The sequence below is a fragment of the Phragmites australis genome, chromosome 2, assembly GCF_958298935.1.
Source record: "Phragmites australis chromosome 2, lpPhrAust1.1, whole genome shotgun sequence".
Taxonomy (NCBI): Eukaryota; Viridiplantae; Streptophyta; class Magnoliopsida; order Poales; family Poaceae; genus Phragmites; species Phragmites australis.
Window position 1 is genome coordinate 26126398 of NC_084922.1, and position 21823 is coordinate 26148220.

General features: G+C 40.6%; 1 protein-coding gene across 2 annotated transcripts; it reads right to left on the reverse strand.

Moving 5' to 3' along the window:
- Positions 1-16754: 16754 nt before the first annotated feature.
- Positions 16755-18613, reverse strand: LOC133905576 (uncharacterized). 2 transcript variants are annotated; one of them, XM_062347408.1, is made up of 3 exons: positions 18379-18613; positions 17551-18029; positions 16755-16816 (listed from the first exon to the last, which is right to left on the reverse strand). In XM_062347408.1, exons 1-2 carry the CDS (start codon positions 18487-18489, stop codon positions 17586-17588), a joined length of 555 nt encoding a protein of 184 aa, XP_062203392.1. In that variant the 5' UTR covers positions 18490-18613; the 3' UTR covers positions 16755-16816; positions 17551-17585. The 2 variants fall into 2 exon arrangements, with proteins under 2 accessions (XP_062203392.1, XP_062203388.1); XM_062347404.1 differs by lacking the exon at positions 16755-16816 and having other exon boundaries at positions 17279-18029; positions 18379-18612.
- Positions 18614-21823: the final 3210 nt, after the last annotated feature.

The window sequence follows — 21823 nt, forward strand, 5'->3', positions numbered from 1 at the left end:
GTTCGCCTCCCCGAGCACTCTCTCCCGAGAACGCCCTTTCTTGTCCTCGGGGGACCGAGTGCTCGGGGGTACTGTTCACCTCTCCGAGCACTCTCTCCCGAGCACTCTTGTACGGATCCTCGGGGAACCGAGTGCTCGGGGGCTGCCGCACGCAGCCCCGAGCACTCTCTCCCGGAACTTAGCTCTCCTGGTCGTCGGGGGACTAGGGTGCTCGAGGGTGATCGTACACCTCCCCGAGCACTTTCTTCCCGGCACTTGGACTCCGTGGATCATCGGGGAACTGGGGTACTCGGGGGTCACCGACTGTGGCCCCGAGCGTCTTCTCCCGGGACTTGATCTTTTCTCATCTTGCAGGAGAGACCCCACGGGATGGCGCCATGTGGCGGATGGCTGGCCCGGCCTCGGGATTCGGGGACCCCCGGTTCCTGATACACCGACACTAGTGATGAGATCTTACCTTGGTGACTTGATGGCTCATCATACTTGAGATCTTGTCTTGGTGACTTGATAGCTCAAGAGCTATGACCGGAAGAGACTTGGCGACCTGGAGCATATCCTTTGTGTAGCTCTAACGTGGATTAGAGGTGACATTCATACCATCGATACCAAATCCCTTATGCTAAGTTTGTCTCTCTACCTTATTTATATTTTTACATTTACATACTTTCAAATTTCCTTGCTAGAGTAGGTTGCAATCCTCTTAAACGGTAGAGTAGATATATTAGATAAATCTAGAACACATTTAAGTTAAAATTGAGATAGGTTTATCTTTTAAAGTTTTTAAAACTAATTTAATTTAGTTTTCTAAGTGTCATAATTTATCTATTCTTAGGAGATCACCGTTTCTCACATAAGAGATCTAAATAAACACTAGGTCGGCGCATGCGAATGAATTAAAATGAAAAATCAATCCTTTCATTGCCTCCTCATCCTTCTAGTTCAATCAGGAAACATAATAAAATGGAAAAGTCGGTTTGGTTGGTCAGCACGTGCTATTTGACAATTAGCTTCTTCGTTAGACTCATGCATGGGGTATTAAGTGGAGAAGCTGATAACTAGATCTTCTATGCTTCAAGTTTGTGTACAAACATATACAAGGAAAATCCAAATCGGAACTCGATGAGCAAACAGACTTTAATTTACTGTTCCTGGTTCTTTTTTATCTTGGGTATTTTTATAGTAAAAATACTTGTAACCTATTGTTTGGTTGTATTTTGAGACATATCAAAGTAGGAGACGAATCCTCTGACTTCATTGACCTGAAGTCAAAGGGAATAGTAAACTGTGGCCAGTGAAATGCGGTTGGTCACGGTAGGAAATGTACTGTTCATAGCGTGTTTGCATTGTAGCTTTGTACTGTAGTATCATAACAGCAAACTTGCATGTCGAATCCGCCCTGCTAGAACACATCAATAGCACCGCTAACTGCCATAGCAATATTATATTACAAATATTATATTTTGGTCAATTTATTTTTATGTCATGCTAGGGAGTGATCGCTACGTGGTTACAGACATTTCTGTACACAAAATGAGCTTGGACAGTTAACTGGTCGTTTGCCCGTTCGGAAATAATTAGTAGTGAAAAGTTACCATTGATGATTCATAAATTAAATAGATAGATCTAATTATGAGCCGTTGAGAATTGACAGTGATATTGAACAGGGAGATCTAATCGTGAGCCGTTGAGAACCGACAGTGATAGCTGATATCACTATTGGTTCATATACTCACCGACAAAGCAATAATTGAACGAATATAAACCGACAGTTCTAATTATTATCTCCGTCGGTTCGTATTCTAAACCATTATGATAATGCTTCTATAAATCATGAGCGTCTCCCTCAGTCTGCTTCTCATCTCACTTCAGCCGCCTCTACCCCTCGGACCCGTCTTCCACATCCTCCGAGCCCGTCGCTGTCTCCCGAGCTCGAGCCACCTCACGGCCACCCTCGTTCCCCGATCCCATCCTCGATCTCGCCATCTACCGAGCTTGTCACCGACCCTGCTGTCTACCGAGCTCGTCGCCGATCTCGCCGTCTCCCGAGCCTGTAACCCCATTGTCACGTCCTAATTTCTTAATCACGTCTTTAAGTATAATTATGCATCATAAGCATCATATTAATTGTTAAGCATTTTGGATTTGCTTGTTATTTCAGATGGTGGTTTGATGTTTGCTTTGCATTTTGAGAATAACCGACGTTAGAGTTTTCCCTTAGTTTAAGTCTCATCTAGGCTTTTGGGTGAATCCAATTTAAATTGGGTTCATCTCGTTTTGATATCAAAGCACAAAAATTTCTATTTTTTGAGTTCTAGAACACCTTTAGAGTTAATATAAAAGAGAGGAAGAAAACGGGAGAGAAGAAATAGTTTAGCAGTAGTTTTTAGCTTGTCCCTCTTACAAGTGGGCCCCACCTTGAGCTGGCCCACACTTCCTCCCTCTCTCTCAGCTGCAGCTACAGCCCCACCCCCTCCTTTCTCCCTCACGCCTCCTCACTCTCTCTTGCTCTCTCCAATAGCTAAGAGCAAAAAGAACACATCAGGAGCTCCCTTTCCCTCTCTCAAACCCTCTCATTCTCTACCTAAAATCCCACTCAAGAACAAGGAATCGAAGTATACATGTTATACCACTGCATTCTCTCCTCTTTAGCTTCCCATCCATCTAATTATTGCTCATATGTATGAAGGTTTGGAGGTTTTTAAATTCAAATTCGTCACCTCTCTTTTCTCTAAAATTTCAGCACCCGAGTCATCCTCTCCGCCGAGCTTTTCCTTCGATTTTTCCTTCACCAAAGGTCACAAACTTGAGCAAGGGACTTTGGGTTAGTACCATAGGGTGTACTTGATAGCATTGCACATTTTAGCTCAGTTTTGGTTGGATTTGTGAGCTGCAACTCGAGATTTAGCAAAGCGACGCGCATTCTTGAGGCTATGGAGCTAATGGAGATGTTTGAATGAGTATAGATAGTGATTCATGTTTGTGGAGTGGATAAAATTGGTCTAGAACCCTTGGTTTAGTAAATATGTATGTTTAAGTGGTTAGGAGTTCAACATGCAAGTTGAATCGGTCGAAAAAACGTCGCAAAACTTGTATTCTGCAGGAAACCGAAGGTTCCGGGTGATCTTAGACAAAAAACTGAGAAACCCCAATTGGAGGATCACCCGGAGGGTCCGGAATCCGAAGGTTCCGAGTTCAACCCGGAACATCCGGATTCTATTGATTATTAGGTTTTTTCTTTTTATGCTAATACTTTGTATATTTTATAGTTAATTATACAAACTCCAAAAATCATGAGACCAGTTGCGTTAGCTTTGGATTAGTATGAACTACATATTAAAATTGTTAGAACTCAATAAATACTTTCTAATATTTAATATTATTTAAATACATTTCATTTTAATTGAATGATACTTAATTAATGCCATGTCCTAAAATTATGGAATCACTTGGATAATTCATATTATGATTAGTGCTATAGGAAAAATATACTTTGGTATGAAATGATTTTTAAATTGTTGAAACTCATTTAGTCTTGATAGCTAGCTTAATTAAGATTTTTTTTTACATACATTAAATAAATCATTTTTACCATGATCTTATGTATTTAAATTCGAGTGTTTCTTGCTGCATTATGTTCATTACCCAGTACTACATCTCCATTAAAATTTTGCGGCATTTTCATTGTAGCTCTTTCATGCTCATCATTGCATATGATCTTCGTTAGTGAACGAAGGGCCGAAGGGTGACGCGGGCGTGATCGAGGGCGATTCGAAAGTTGTTTCCCTTTCTTGTGAAGCTAATCAAAAGGCAAGCACTTAAGCTTTTTCATCCCATTACTTTGGATCATATATTGTGTTAATTAATAAGTTATGCTTTTTGTATGTTTGGTTATTAATGAGTCTTATGTCGGGTTTTGGGTTAGTTCCGATTTGTTGCATTACCCTCCCTTGATATTGTCTATCACTTGATCCTTTGTAACCTGGGTTATTCATATCACATAATGGTCTAACTTAAAAAGAATGTATTATGCTTAGCATGGCTTAGGTCCTTGGTAGAAGTCGAGCGGTGGGCCAAGATTCGGGCGGGCAATATGGATGGCTCGAGAAGAGAGTCTCAAATGCTATAGACCCGCTGAATCGATTAAGCACTGTCTATTGTTGTAATTGGCTTTAGCACTATCTGTACATACAACGTATCCGTATATGGGATGGATGAGCCGCATACCTTATGTACCTGTGATTTTTTGGCGTACGGATGTTGTCAGTATAATAGGCTTGGAAGAGGTATCTAGTTTGCTCTAGGAGTAGTTCTAGATGACACTCGCATGGCGAAACACATGTTCAAACGGTTAGGATTTATTTGGGAAAGGTTGACATAAGTACCCCTTGTGTGGACCTATGTGGTCACGCAAGCCGTATGGTCCTCAAGTTGTGTGGGTAATGGAGTAACTCCTACAGGGTGTAAGACAATTCGAATTGATGCGCTCTCGGTTATGAGTATGCTTCTGTCCATTTGCGTCAATCGTAGAGTTCCGGTTGCGATTGTGATGGTATGTTGAAAAATGCATGGTGATGTTGTTGAAGTTTTGATACGGTTCAAGTTATATTTATGGTATGGTAGTGATCTCAGCATAGAAGATTGTTTGTGGTTAGGTGTAGATGCTTAAACTTGAGTCGAAATTGCTCTTTGATATGAAATTCACTTAACCTTATGGTTGAGTCCTTGCTAATTATCTAAATTGCATTCTCCTTAGAGTCGGGCTATTTATAAGTACCCATTATAGATTAAGTCTTGCGAGTATCTTTGTACTCACGTTCTTCGTTTGCTTTCAGGTGAGGAAGATTTAGTTTTTAACTACTTTATGCTCGTCAGTGTTGGCGATGGGTAGGAATAGTGCCATTTTACTCAAGTGTTGTTATTTTGCGGTAGCACCTTAGGACAATAGCGTTACCTATCTTTTGTCATTATGTAACTCTTTTCGCTACGTAGCTACTCTAACAATGTTCGGTTTATGCTTTTGTTTTAAGGTTAATCTACTTAAAGATTTATAATTTAATTTAATTACTCGCTCTTTATTATGTCTTATGATGATGTGCTTATTGTAAAGGCATGTGTTCCGATCTTGGGTACAAAACACATGTCGGGACTAGCGAGGTGATATTCTGATAAAACGTGTAGTCATGATTACACAAATGATCGACTTAATGATTAACTAGAATATTATCTGGACGGTTCCTCACACCCATCTCCTGAGCCCATCTCTCTGTCTCCGTCTCCCCAACTATACGAGTCGCAAGTCGAGTGTTTAAGATTGTAGTAATAGAAAGATCTAAATAAGTGGCAGAAAACACATTTCTTTTAAGATGATTGTGTTTTTACCATTCATTTAAATGTACTATTGTCACTCAGATAACACAAGATGTAATACATATGACGCAAGACGGCTGTACCAAGAACTCTTCGACGTATGATGCAATACTACAAGCCTAGATCCCAAACCAAAGAGCTCCTATTACAACAACTCTACAATATTCGTTCATGTTTATTATTATGGTTTCAACAAGATTGTAGTTTCAAATTAGATCAAGCTTGAACACGCGGATCAGTGTGCCAGGAGCTCTGTCCAGTTTTGCATCGTAGAGCACATTGATCCTAATACTGATTGAGATTATGCTGTGAATGTAGATTTAGAGATAAAATATTCTATTACGAACATTTTGGTCCGGGGCATCTATTCAAGTTTGAGATCAAACTTGAGACAATTTCCCATACTGAAGAGTTCACGGTACAGTGTTTTTACACATGTGGATGGATTATCACTGCCGGTTCAGGGCTAGAACCAATAATTATAGTTGTATTATCACTATCGATTCTCGACTTAAAACATCAGTGATACTTATTATCACTGTCGATTCATAAACCGATAGTTATAATCCATAAGTATCACTGCCGATAATTCACTATCGGTAACCGATATTGATGCCAATTTTAAATCAACAGTGATAGCTTGTTCTATAGTAATAGTTATACCCACACATTTATTAATAATACTAGTAAATATATAATTGGAGCATTTCGTCAACTTATTGTCTTCGTTTTATGGGTCTAAGCTAAATACTTGCAATTATTCTATGTCAACCACACTACTTACCGTGCGATGTATGTTTTTAAGTATCGGAGTCGATGGTGATTAGCATACAAATGAGTTATATTGCTGTTTTTATTAGGCGAAGTGGCACCCTGGTAAAAAAAGTGAAACTAATGACGAAGAAATTGTTAGTAATTACTTCCTCCAATTATAAATACATATCATTTTAAAAAAGACACAATCTCTAATGCATAACCTTGATCACTATTTTCTATTAGAATATATTTATAAAATATATTAAATATATGATATTATGAAAAAAAATTCAAGATAAACTTACGCATATGATTTTAATGTTTTCAAGCTAAATATTTTGAAATATATTGTTTATTAAAATTTTAAAAGTTTGATTGAATCTTTTCCAAAACAATATGTATTTATGACTAAGGGAGTACCAGAAGAAGGCATGACGTCAAATCAACCAGAGTTATTTGATGCAATTATATGACTGACTTGATTGACTTTGTACACTAAGATAAGTACCATAGGAAAGAAAATAACTTATGTCTTATATTTAGTATAGACAATGGTGCTTGTTTTACCCACTGGAAAACCAATTCTCCATTTCTTTTAGAAGAGCCGATTCGACTAAGGCCTGTTACCTGCCCATGGGCCAGCCCAAGTCATCTTATCCTCTCGTGTCTCTGTAGGGCTTGCCCAAGGCCTGCAAAAACAGACTTTTTTATTTTTATATTAAATATTTAAATAAATAGACTCATGATGCAAAAATTTGCAGAAATAAGCGTCTACTATTTTTGATCTGCGGATTTTGGATCTCGCTTTTCGGTAATTTTTTTATACTTATGTTTTTATTAGTAATTAAAGGGTTTAGCGGCACAACAGTAGTTATATTATATACAATCTAGGGTTTAGAAATATAGGATATGCTGTATTTTGTAGTATATTGTAAAGATTAATTACGATATGGTAGGATAGCCTTCAGGTGCATAGTAGTATTTAGAGTATGTTAGTTTTGAATATCCAGATTTTACAGAATAATAATGTAAGTAATAATTATAGCTAATTAGAAACTTTATTAAATAGACGGATGATTAATTACTTTAATTTGGTTAGTTTGTTAGGGACGATATTAAATAAACCTATTGTTATGTGATCATCGGTGTCGGTAATTTTGTTAGAGTTTCGATAATCAGAAATATAGTTTTTCGGTATTAACATTGGACATATTTTTGGATGTTTCCAGAGATATCAGATAAATTATATTTTCAGATATATTATGGAGAATATCAAATTAGTTATGGTTCTACCGGTGTAGATCTCTCTGGATTTCAGTATATCATTAAGGGACTTAGTAGAGCCAATGAGAGGACTATAGTGAGCATGTGCAAGTGGCTGATGCGCTATTTTTAATTGGATCCCTAGTAACATGAGCTTAAGCTGAAAGCTGTGCGAAGCTGTGCTAATCAGGGGTACTTTGAGGAGCTCGTCCCGATTAATACGACTTCTACTTAGAGGCAGTATGTAGATATATCATATGAACGTGATCTCCCTCTTGTGCTGCTAGCTGAGGCATACCAGAAGTATCCAACAGAGATAAATTCTACGAAAGCAGTAGTAGGAACAAATCAGGCAGTGGTGGATGAAGCAGACCCGACAAATGTCTGGGACGAGCAAGATATTAGGGGTGTGCGTAAGATGCAACCGAGGGGTGTAGTAGATGAGGGGAAGCACATCTCTAGCATAATTGAAGAGATGGAGATGGAGGATCAAGAGCTGGAGGAAGCCATTGCCGATGAGGATTCATCTGACGAGGAGGGAAATGCTCCTGTTCCTGCAGAGTGGAGGAATCAGGAATTTTCGAAGCTAGTGGTCAGTAAGGTTCATCAGACACCGTGGGAATATCATGAGAATGAGGTGTCCTAGGGTGCTATGTACCCTAGTAAGGATGATGTTATTGATGCAGTTAAATTTTGGTTGCTGTCTCTTTGGAGGTAGTTCAAGGTTGTAAAGTCGTGTAAAAGGGAGTATGACGTCAAGTATTTGGTGCCTGATTGTCCTTGGCGGGTGCACGCATTCAAGCGGAAGTGGGTTGACTACTGGGAGTGCTCAATAGTCAGGGAGCATAATTGTCACATTGAGAAAATAAAGTTCTTCCAACGGAACCTGTCATCTGCTTTTGTTGCCAATGTTATGTACGGGGAGATTGTGGACAACCTGAAGTATGAGCCACGATCAATAGTCCGTGCTACTGAGAAAAAGGTTTCAGTACATAATAAACTACGCCAAGGCATGAGCCACAGATGAGGTTTGGGACATACGAAGATTCATATGACAATCTACCGTATCAATTAGTCACATATGTGCAAGAAACCCTGGAAGTTACTACGACATCAAGCATTACCCCTCAACTGATGTGAAGTATAGCGAGAAGCGAGTATTGCAGTGTGCTTTCTTTGTATTTGCTGCAACCATCAAAGCATTTAGGCATTGTCGATCCATCATTTGCTTGGATGGGACGTTCCTCACTGCGAAGTATAAATGATAGATATTGTCTGCAACTGGGGTAGGCGGGAACAACCAAGTCCTGCCACTAGGGTTTGCCTTCGTGGAGAATGAGAACGGGGACAGCTGGTATTGGTTCCTTGAGCGGGTGAAGTATGCTATTGTTCTAGACCGGACTGATGTTTGTTTGATTCATGATAAACACGCAGGGCTATTGCAGGCTTTGCTGGATATGCAATATGACAGTGTTCGATGGTGTGTTACAGCAAAGTGGCCCGATTTGAAGAACATGTGGTGCATGAGGCATATGGGTGCAAACTTTTACAGATAATTCAAAAACAAGGACTTGATGAATCTTTTCAAGAAATTGTGCAGCCAAAACCAGCAGAGAAAGTTCAATGCCCTATGGGCAAGACTAGACGAACTAACTGTGAAATAGACAGCTGAGCTAGAAGTCACAGGAGATGAACCAATTGCTCTTGGATGACTTCCAACAGATACTCCCCAGATAGTAGGAGGTCAGGGTTAGTTGTTAGGAACTTTTCATAGTGGATACAAAATGAGCCAAGAGAGAAATAGGCTTTGATGTACGACATTAGAGGGGCAAGGTATGGGATAATGACAACTAATCTTGTTGAGATCTATAATTGGGTCATGTGGGGTATGTGGTCCCTCCCATTTATTGGAATTGTAGAAGGTATTATGCATGGGATTTACAGATATTTTATTGATCGCTACGCAGCTGCTTCGAAGGCAATGGAAGATAACCGTATGCTGTATGGATTGATGCTATGTGAGTACCTGGAGAAGGTCACAAAAAAAGGCACATATGCAACACGTCAATCAGGAAGGAACTGCGGAGCACATGTTTAGTGTCTTGTGCCGTGATAAGGGTTGTAGGGGTGGCAGACGTGAGCGCCATATGCAAGAGTGCGTGCTTAGGATTGGAACATGCATCTGTACGTGTCAGAAGCCACAATTGCTACACAGGCTATGTACACACGTCATAGCTGCGTGGGGAGCACAATATGCTACCCAAGCAATATGTTTCTAAGTACTATATGAAGGATTAGATACTGAACATATGTAACCATGAGCTGTATGGCTACGGTATTGACTAGGAAGAACTTCATCAGGGTACGTCTAATGTCCTTCTCATGCAGCTAGCAGAAATAAAACAGCCTTACGGGCTGCTGCCTGGTAAGTGTCACTGTACTCGGCCCCGATGGTGGCGACACTCCAAGGCTGCCAGTCCGTGTACTCAAGTGTCTCGAAGATGTTAACATGGACTTCACATCGATGGGTGCCATTCTCCTGATACTCCTATCCATGATACTCCAGGCGCTGAGTGTACCCAAACCTCATCAAGGTCTCCCAAAGGATGAGGGGAAAGCCCTGCACATCCAAGTAGTAAGTGGTGGTCTATCCATCTTCATCCATCTGCCAAAATTTAGAAAAGAGAGGTGAGTTAGAGTTGAGATAAAAAAACTATTTTGTAAAACATAATAGCAAGGTGAGTAGGCAATGAAGATGATAAGGAATTTTACAAAATAGTTTGTATTAAAACTATCATTTTCTTACTCAACCAATCATCTGTCGGACCCCACCTTTGGGTCACCTTATGCAATATATACCAGTCACTAGATCAGTAACTGGTACGCACATATTTCCAATAGAAGTAGACATCACATGCATACATCAATTAAAATACAATATTAGAGTACAACACATAGTTCATTACAACAAGGCCTGTAGGCTTAAATAAATAGAGTCTTACAACACAACAGAAAACAACACAAAAATGACCCAAGCCCTACATGCAACTTGAGTGCGGACGAAACCTAACTTTCTACTCTTCACCTTCAACTTCGACAAAGTCATCTTCTGGTTCTTCGTTTGAATCCAAATATAACAAGAGAGAGTATATAAGGTATTCAACAAGTCATACCTTAAGGGGAATAAATATATGAATAAGGGTAGAACAAGAAAATGCTATAGTCTTTAGGTTTTATGAAAGCCAATTTTGGATGCAAGGGTTCAATTCGCAAAGATCTCTTCAATGTAGTTGAGAAAATCATAGTTGAGTTTGACATTGTGGGGTTGTTGGCCCTGGGGGAGATGCAATCCGTCCCGCTAGTTCCCAAGTTTATAGTTGGTAGACACCATGTCCCTACCAACTCAAGGCTCCAGGCTTGCATTTCCAAAACACAGGCACACTACCCACTCACACGTTAAGGGATACTTGCACCATAGAGCTAATCATCAAGACCACATTGTAGCGTCGTCCTTGACTGTGGACACGGCTATTCAAATAGATTTACACTCTGCAGAGGTTGTACAACTTTACCCAAACGATATGCACAGACCCACACCACCATCATGGCTAGAACTGACATAACGTGGTCCATACTTACCAACATTGCTACGATAATCACCCACGGGACCGCCAGGGGCCTAAAGCATAGATCACAAATAAAGCATGGATCAAACATGACCATCAACATAGCACCAACTAGACCTTGTACTGCACACAGCTCGAGTCTTCTTCTGGTTCCCGCTGCAACCCCTGCCTCCTGGATGGGTACCGAGCTGATGCTAGTGAGATCTGAGGCCAAGTCCTTCTCATACAAGACGTGTGGTTGCACGGTGATCGCTAGGTGAGATGTCAAAATGAACTGGTCCTTATGCGACTGAGGTGAGTGTCTCCTAGTAAGAACACACTACAGGTGAACCTTGCTCCCAAGGTAGTCCCATCCCATGTGAGGTACCTTACTTATCTCCGTCAAATCATCTTTGGATATTTTTTATTAACTCATCCACACACACCACCAAGCACACACATATTTTACATATTTTGAAAAGTATGATTCGTATGATTATGTTGATTGTTTTGTTTAAGCAGAGCAGTCCTAAGCATGCTAGTAAGCAAACAATCATCCAGCCAATCAATATAGTTGATGTTGGGGATCTTCTAGGGTTTTAACGGAATAGTGGTAATCAATAACAAGACATATTTTAACAAGCTAGGTTATAACTATCTCAACATTTTAAATTAAAGTTAATAACTTAAGCATGCATATGACTATAGTTTAAAACAAAGCTCTACTGATTGTTTTTGAAAACATAGGTGCAATATGATCAATGGTGTAGGACTTGCCTTCTTTAAAGTCCTCACCTGCTCCTTCTTCAAACTTCGGATCCTTTAGATTCTCGAACACTCCTTCCTCTAAGGTACACATCTAATGACAAAAAGCGCACACAATCAATCAACAATTAATTGCTAAAAGGCGACAGGCAACGACGACGATGGAGGGGGCTCCGGTGGCTGGCAACAGGAGGAGGTGATGACTGGATCTAAACTGGGTTAAGGTGGAACTCAATGGCGGTGGCCCAGGTATGTTGTGCTTCCTCATGTGCGGCTTCGGGTTTCAGGATTTCTTGGGTGAGAGGAGGGAACAGAGAGGAGGAACTCACCAGTGGTGGCGGTGGTTTGATGGCGACGGCCTCGGGTGGAGGTGGATAGAGAGGAGGTGTGGGTGGGGAGCTCAGGGTGTGGGTGAGGGAGAACGAGGGTTTGGCCTTCGTTTATAGGCGGCCAGGGAGCGCATCGAGGACACGGCGGCATGGCGCCGGAGTGACGCCACCGTGAATCGGGGGACGTACGCACCACGACGCGATGGGATGGTGAGGTTGGTGATGATGGCGGCACGGAGGTGCTATAGTGCACAGTGAGGACGGTGAGGTCGGCAACGGAGTGGCGGAAAGGGGGCAAGGATGGGATGATGTCAGTGGTGGTGAGGTCATAGTGATGGCAAGGACTGTGAGATAGATGAAGATTTTTTTTTTCTAGGAAGAACTGGGTGTGACATGCTCTGATCCTGTTTGCAGGACCACATGATGTGCCTTATGTGTATTGCCTGTTCTATGTCATATTCGTTCCGCTTCGCTGGATCTACTACCACTACAAGAAGTGGCATTACTATCTCCCGGTTAGTCCAATACTGTCTCTCACTTTGATGTACTGGAAATGAGACAAGTACCAGAAATGTGCTTCCAAAGGGATTTGCTTAGTTCATCGACATTAGTGTGTTGGTTTCAGTGCTCTACTAACTCAAGTATAGTAGTTAGCTTAAGTGTTCTGCACTAGTAATCTTACAATAGGAAGCTTTGACGAAAGGATGAATAGTTGGAAGTGACACATGTTAGTAAGATGAATGCATGATAATGTTATATGAGTATATGACTTTGTGCCAATTTATTGCAATTGCACGCTATTTGTGTAAATCTATTGTCACATCTCTCTCTCTCTCTCTCTCTCTCTCTCTCTCTCTCTATTTTATTCTTGTGAAATAAATAAGAGAAACCAATTCCTTCGGATGATATTCAGGATATTTTTTAATGTATTAAGAGTAGCCCTTTACCTGATGAGTGGTATGCCTTCAATATTTCCGAGTCAACATACTATGTTCTGTTTCATTTTGTAGTGTGAATTATAAGATTGCTGGACACCAGTTTCATGATTTTGGCTATTTTGGCTTGTGTTTAAAATCATGGATATTTTGGCTGCATGACTTCTGTTACTATGCCAACACTTTTTTCCTTGTCATGATTCTCTTCTATCCAAAGGATGAAAGGCTTTTCATGGTTTGCTTCTCATTTGCAGAGGTATAACAATTGACAAATATTCTTGTTGATTTCCAGTCCTTGTCCAGGATATGTGTGTAATCATTTTGAATACTTTTAGGGTCCGCTTGTATTTTCTCAAGGGTACCATCCAGAATGTCCTTTTTGTCAAAACATGCATATAGTTTTATAAACATCTACCATTTTATCCAAAGTTGTACAATCAAAACGTCTATTAGGCATCAAAAGGAGTTCGGTTCGAGAAATCAACTCGTGCAAATTGGGTTCGGCCCTTCACCACGAAGTTGGTGCGTGGGATGACACCGCCCCTCGTATTTACGCTAGCTAGACATCTGCTCAATTTATTCCGTTTCTCAAACCAAACATATATGTTACATTTGGAGCTAGGATTAGATAACCTATCACCGTTCCACTTCTCAAGCCAAACATCTCATAAGGTTTAGGGAAAACTAAGGCAGGGTCAAAGACCCTATATCTGAAAAAAGAAAAGGGTCCCTCTAGTTACTTGTTGACAGATTTTGAAGACTAAAACCTATCAAATTTTGAGCCAACCATATTATACCATGTTGCTCTTCAGTCTTTTGAAAAAAAAAAGTCAAACAGATCTGTTGACAGATCTTTAATAGAAATGAGTCTAGAAAATGGCCTAAAACCCGGTAAGAAGCCCAATCATTATAATCCATAAATAGAAACCTAAAAACGAGCCAAAAAGACAAAAAAAAAGTGCAATACAGAACATGTGGACTTTTCTTCTTTCATATGCACTAGAAATTCAAAAAGAAACAAAACATGCAGTGTATAGTAAGTGGGTTTTGCCTCCCATTGCATTGATTGAAATGTTAAAAAAAAACTATTTGTAGCTGCTAATAGCATTTATAGTGTTTACAAAGTATTCTTATGCTTCAAGTTGTGTATAGTAGGCACATAAATTTTCAAAGATGATCTACAGAAGCCCAACACCTAGAAAAAATAATAAGTACTTAACATAAAAATTAAAGAAGGGTGCAAAAAATAATAAAAAGATAGAAAGCAAAACAGTAAAACACTAACTGGACCATAGTAGTTCTTGGATATACAACAATATTAATCTTGTTGAATAGCAAACAATTTACAATTTGAACTCAAATATTCCGAATATCATTTGAGAAATTTTATCCACCAACATTTCTCCAAACCTCCAAAGTTACATATACTTGATCAAATACACCACAATCAACACTATAAAATAGGAATTATAACCACACACTGCACATAAAACAATATAAGATGGAGAAAAAAAGGAGATACAATGAACAAACAAAGATACAAACTTACGCAATTGTTTGTTTTGGGATATTGTACAACCGATCTTGAACATGTGAAAAAACACCTCAGGACAAACAAGCTATTGCCAAATACGTCTAAAACAAGAAACCTTCAAGAGAGAGAGAGAAAGACATAGATACAACTTACTTCAAAACGCATTATAAAGATAAAGAGAGAAACCAAGGTAAAGACATATACAAAAATCTAGAGAGAGTGAGAGTTTCCATACAATATAGATAAATAGAGACAAAGAGAGAGGAAGGAAGAATGAGAGATAAAGATACAGAGAGATAGATAGAAAGAGAGGCAGTGAGACAAATGCACCCATAACGTAGAAAGACCAACAACAAATACACCGTAAATTCAGTTATTGTGCTCGCTCAACAGCAGACCATTTACATGTACTTCAATGTTCTGAATGTATCTTGAAAAAATTCATTCACCAGCTTCGCTCCAAATCTTCAAAATTCCATATACTTGACAAATACAATGTAGTCAACACTAGACAAATGTAAATAATTCTCAAAGAAACCATAATAGGCATAAAAATTAATGATGAAATTGGAGACACAAATATAAAACACTTGCACATTGGTTTGTTTTGCGACGTAAGGATAAGCCATCATGATTGTGTGAAAAGGCATTTCAGCACAAACGAACTCTTGCCACGCATATTTGGAGCGCGGTATCTTCATGACATGTACAAGACCAATAAAAAGTGTAAATACATAGCGAAAACTAGATAGAAATATAAAAAAGGATAGAAACAAAGATAGAAAGTTAGAAAAAATATGATCAGAAATAGATAGCGAGAAAGAGAGAGAGAGATAGACGGATAAAGAGACATAGATAGATAGAGGAATAAAAAGAGAGAGACAATCTTAGAGATAGAGAGATAGAGATAAATAGAAAAAGACACACATAGAGAGAGAAATAGATAAAGAGAGAGAGAAAGTGATAAATAAAGAGACAAAGGGATTCTTATTAGAGAGTGATAGAGCAAGTGAGAAATAAAGAGATAAAAGAGAAAACAAAGATAAAGGTAGAGATAAAAAAAAATATTTAGGATAAAAAGGATAGAAACAAAGATAGAGAGATAGAAAAAAGATATGATAAAAAATAGATAGTGAGAAATAGAGAGAGAGAGAGAGATAGATGGATAAAGAGACATAGATAGATAGAGAAATAAAAGAGAGAGAGAAAATCTTACAGATAAAGAGAGAGAGAGAGAGAAAATCTTACAGATAAAGAGAGATAGAGAGACAAATAGGAAAAGACGCAGATGGAGAGATAAATAGACAAAGAGAGAGAAAGCAAGAAATAAAGATACAAAGGGAGAAATAAAGAGGTAGTCAGATACATGGAGAAAGATGGGAACATAAAGAGAAAGAGGGAGAGAGATAAAGAGAGAGCTACATGTAAACAGAGAGTTAGCGATAGAGATATAGATAGAGATAGAGATACATAGAGAGAGAAATGTAGACAGAGAAAGAGATATTAGTAGTAGTGTGCATATACAATGTTCACACATAGCATAGAAAACACAGAGCAATAGTACAAAAGGGGCAGTTCTAGATAGGAACTATAGTTAAAGGCTCAATTAAGGGTGTAAATATTGGCAAGGGCAGACACACACATCCAAGGAACACATGTATGTATATTATATAGGTTAATTATAGGTTACTTAAGTTACAAGTGTAACTTAAAAATAAAAAGAACAAAAATACCCTTTACTGTAAAAAATTAGAGAAAATAATACAAGTAGTAGTACATATATGTCAATATAGAATTCAAGGTCGTCAATCTATTGAAAATTACATAATACATACATCTGGACAAAACAAAATAGTATCAAGCATTTCAGAGCATTCAAAACAGCCAAGATCATACATGTACAAATCAAGTTTAGAATTAATGTATCAATAAAAATATGGCAACATATAGATTCATATATGGATTAGAACATCCTAACACCCACTTCACCCCCCCCCCCCCCCAAAAAAAACATAATCAGGAACCTAAACAACATGGAAGGAACAGATCACCACTCACTAGGACATGCATGCTCCAAATCAATAGACATATTGCTACGACTTGCAATACTACCAAATACCTGCACAAAGAACAACAATAATAACAAAAAATAAGAAAAAGATTAGGTACAAATCTTCATGAACATGGAACCTCTTCTCACCTGGATAGCATTTGAACTACTGCATTCCTCCATCGGGCTACCCTACTCCAACACAATCATTCCTAAAAAAATCAGAAATAACTCTGCAATCAAACCCTAACTCATAGGAACAACTACGATACACCAGGAAATAAACAAATAGACTATCAAATTGAATTGATCTAGTAACAAAAGGCGTAAATGGATCAAATGGAACATTCAAATTGCCGGAAATTGCAGTAGGGGGGTGGAGAGAAGATGATTAAGAAGTGAGATGACAAGCCGTTTGAGAGAGGAAGAGAGAGGTAGTGAGTGGGAGAGGGACTGAGGCACGAGAGAGGGCATATGTTACAGATCGATTGGAGAGACAAATAAGCTCGTGTTTGCTTATGGATCTCCTGACTTGCCTTCGAGTTGTGGATACAAATTCAGACCAATCAAATTATTATAACTTTCAAGCAAGATCAGGTGGTCATAAATTAGATAAATTTTGGAAGAAGAAATTCGTCAACAAATAAATAGCAAAATTCAAAAGAAAATTCTGGTAAGATCCAATGATTAATATTCTATTTCAGATGTGGCGTGGCACAATTGCATCGGATAAACAAAAGAACACTTATTGATTCCCTAACTTACAAGGCATTTAAGCGCAATTTCTTCAGCATTTCGCATTCGCATAGCGCAAAATTGTCAAAATACTATTATCACATACTTGCTCATTAGCTACTAGCAAACTGCAAGTAGACGATCCTACTACAACTTAATTACAATTTACAAGCGTACTCGGATGCAATGGATATATGCTCGTTCGGTTCACCTAGCTCGACGGAGTTCTTGACCAGCTGCTGCTGATTAATCGGACTCCTGCAGGCCGGCGAGCACGACTGATCCGACGAACAGCCCGGCGGCTCCGGCCGCGAGCACCGCCGCGACTACAGCCTGCACGGCGACGAGCGCGGCGGAGTCATCGGGCACGACGACAACGGCGGCAACGGCGGCGACGAGGAGCGGCAGTGAGATCGATGCGAGCACGGAGGGCGACGTCCCGGCGGCGGTCTCGACGAGGCTGAGCAGGCCGAGGTCCTCGGCCTTGGAGAGCAGGCCCAGGCGCTCCAGCGAGGAGAGCGTGACGCCGAGCTCCTCGGCCTTGGACAGGAGCCCCGCCTTCTCCACGGTGCTCAGCACCTTGCGCCGCTCCAGCTTCTTGAACACGTCCACGGACACCTCCTCGCTGCCCTCCGCGAAGAGGCCCGCGCCGAACCACTGCTTCGACCAGTTCTCGTCGTAACGGTTCACCTGCGCCAAGATCCAAGGAGAAACCAGAATTTCACATTGTGGTGAAGACTCAAGATTGCCATGGATGGAATCGTCTTTGATTTTAGCTAACAGAATACCAAGAGCAGAGCAACTGAAGCCAATATTAATCAGCACAGCGCACAGCAGCGCCAAGAACACGTGCAGCTTCAGGAGCTGGGCATGGTGAATTCAGCAAAGCAAACTATAGCGATTCAGCGGAGAATTTGCTGGGGTTTGCGAGTGAAGTGATGAACAGCGGTATGGAACCGAAGCTGGATCGTGGGATCGTGGCACGGAACAGAGTCGAGTAGCTAGCAGAAATCGGGAATGGGTGAAGCTGCGAGATTACCTTCTTCTTTGGAGCCATGGCGGTGACCTTGAAGCGCCTTCTCCCTGCGGAGTGCAGGAGGCCTGGCTGGGACAGGCGAGACGAAGAGCAGAAACCGGAGATTGCTGCCATTTCTCCCTCGTTCTTTTCTCCGTTTCTTCCTCGGAGGAGAAGAACGAAATTCTCCTCGTGGAGTGGAGGGCTTTGCCTTTTCGGTTCTTTCCCCCTCTGAGCTGCAGGAATAGATGGAAATCAGATTGTGGCCACTGGCTAGTGACTTATCTTTCGGATGGACCCACGGACCTGTGGAGCAAAATCGAGCCACAAGTATGTCACGGCCACAGCCAAACACATGGCCTTGCGCCACTACACGTCGGACTCGGAGTACATGAATCTTCAAACTAATAGTGGGTTTTTTTGTACTTACAAGTAATGATTACTCTTTCTGTTCTTTTTTCATTTAACATTTGTTAAGGTGTAACTTCGATAATTACTTTAAAATTAAGATATCGTGAAAGTATCTAAGTAGTAAATGCGTACTTTTGATGTAACCTGTCTTTATAGTTTTGAATATATATATTTTTTAAAGAACCCGACGAGCTAGAGTTCAAGCCCAACATATATAAAAAAGAAGATAGAGTTGATCCAGTTTTTAAAGAAAATTGGATCCAAAACCCTAAATAGATGCACGGTTTCAGAGAGAAAAACTGGCATAGGAACCTCACGACGACAATACAATCTCAGCACAACACGCTCATGTGAGGAACTATCCAAACAGTATTCTAATTAATTATTAGGAGAATCATTATTCATAATCACAACCTCAGTGATTAACCAGAATACCATTCCGGTAGTCCCGGCACGTGTTTATACCCAAGATCGGAACACATGCCTTTCCAACAAGCATACCACAACATAGCTTAAGAAAGAGCGAGTAATTAAAGTTATATTACAAGTTCTTAAGCATGCAACTATTTGCAATAGTTTACACAAATGGAAACTACACAGCGGAAAAAGAAACCTTAACAACAACAAAAGGAGAGTGGAACCATATGCCCTTAGGCTCCACCTCAAAAGCTACGCCTCACCAGAGTAGGATGCACTACTCTTGCCCACCACCTGCATCGGCAGGCACGAAGTAGCCAAACAACGCATCACCCTCACCAGCAGAACCTGAAAGCGCATGCATGAGTACGAATCGCAAGACTTAATCCATATAGAGCACATATACTTAGCTCGACTCCAAGGATTATGCATTGAGCTGTTAGCAAGAGTAGGCCACAAGATTAAGTAAAACATATGCGATAAGCAACCTAGACACATATGTGTGAGCAACTATACTTAACTTCAAGAACAACTACCTGTCTACTCTGTAGACCACAACTTGAACATGTATGTATAGTAACCATGGTACCTCATCGACAAACCACCAACCAAAACCATCATACCATAACCTTATCCTACATTCGTAAACTCTACGACCGATACAAATGAAACAATAGCATGCTCATGACCGAGAGCGCGGTAATTCGAATTGTTCTTACACCCTGCAGGAGGGTACAACTTTACCCACACGACTTGAGGACCATTCAGCTTGTGCTACTCACGAAAGCACACACAAGGGGGTACTCGAGTCAACCTTTCTCATACCCGAAACCACCCACTTGCAATGCCCCTATGGCACCGGGGTTACCGCGAGCGTGTCCCGGACACCTCCAACTCCCTGCCACCTTGCTTCTCCTTTTTTTTTCTCTTACGCGTCATAGAGCCGCAAGGCAAGTGTCGGCACGGCATAAGATAATCGGCTTACCTTACCATTAGATTAGCATATGGTGAGTACGGTAAGTGCTAGAGCCAACTGTACCGACGGACGGCCTTAAACAATGCAAGCGGTCTATGGTATCCGGGTTCCTCTCCCGAACTACCCAGAGGACTCCTCCTGGGCAGAAGATACCCCTAACACCGCCCATATCTCGTCTCAATCTCACATCTCAACCATTTATCTCAACCTTATCTTCGTATCTGTAAACAGTGATTAAGCCCTAAGCTCGCGAACAACGGCAACACCGTCGCTCGACTTCTACCGAGGATCTAAGCATTGCTAAGCATTTCGAATAAATCTTAAAGCTAGACACCAACTATATCGTCAAGGCTACAAGGATAAAGATTCATCAATAGTCAATGTAGAGATAATGCATCAACATAGGTTCTACCCATATCAGTCCGACACTGGACTCAATACATGCAAACATACATAAAGCATAATTTATCAATTTTAGACTCTATTTAATTTGAACAAAGGGTGTAGTATGCTTAGATGCTTGTCTTGCTGCTATGGGGTTTGCCTGATACTTCCCGAATAGAACTCGCAGAAGTTGGGTGCCTCTGTGTCACCTTCGATCACACTCGCGTCACGCTCTGGACCTTCGTTCACTACTGAAGAACGCATGCAATGATGAGCACAAATGACATGCAATGACGGATGCTCCACAGTGCATGACAAGGTGGAGATGAAATGCATCATGATATGAGTTCAAAGCCTCAAGATTTTCTTCACTTGGATTAATGTTAAACATCTACTTATTTCCTGGATTAATTAAGCTTAACACGAAGCTTAACCCTAAATAGGTATTTAATCATGTCTAACATGAGGGTGATTATTTTTAATGATCAAGGAACAACTAACAAGATTTACAAAATTGATTTCATCAATTTTGTAGTTACCAATATTTAATTATAGATTAATAAAGCTCAAATCTATTGTTTTTATTAACCCATGCAATTTAATACATATTTCATAGCTCCCAGTATTTTTAACATGTAGATAATGATCATATAAACCTAACAAAATTGGTTTCATGATTTTTGGAGCTATATACAATTTCCTATGCATTTTACAAATTCCAGCCGATTTAATATTGAACAAATATTCTATTTCACATTTTCTGGAATTTCTCGATTATTAAAATGCCTGGAATACTCTTTGCACTCCCGGCCGGCTAGCCACTAAGGCTGACAGTGGGCCCGGCCGGTTTGACTCGGGTCAAAATCGAAATGGAGCCATGGCACGGCCCAGCACGGCCGACCGGCAGCTCGGTCGGTGTTCACCAGCGGTGAGCAGCTGCGCTATCGGACCGGCCGAGGACTCCAACACAACCAGCGCGCGATGAGGAACTCGACTGTACAAGGCTCGGCCAGTGGGCTCGTCGGAGCATGGCCGGCGGTGAGAGGCCACGGGCGGCGGCGCTCGGTCGCCTTGGAAACCCGGGCCGGCGACGGGCAAACTTAAAACTACCACGTGCAAAAGCAAGGAAACGGCATGGAGGAGCTCACCAGCGGTTCGGCTTGGACGGAGGTGGCTTAGAGCACTGGGTTAGCGGTGGAATCCTGGAGTTCTGCGCCGGAGTTGATGAAGAAGGGACGGCGTGACGTTGCAGCCGGTGAATGGCGGTGCCAAATGATCGGT

Bases quoted from the DNA above. Each gene is read 5' to 3' on its own strand.
- LOC133905576 (XM_062347408.1), bottom strand. From the start codon at position 18,489: ATGGCAGCAATCTCCGGTTTCTGCTCTTCGTCTCGCCTGTCCCAGCCA. The intron at 18,030-18,378 runs GTAATCTCGCAG...ATCTTGGCGCAG, and splicing joins CCATGGCTCCAAAGAAGAAG to GTGAACCGTTACGACGAGAA.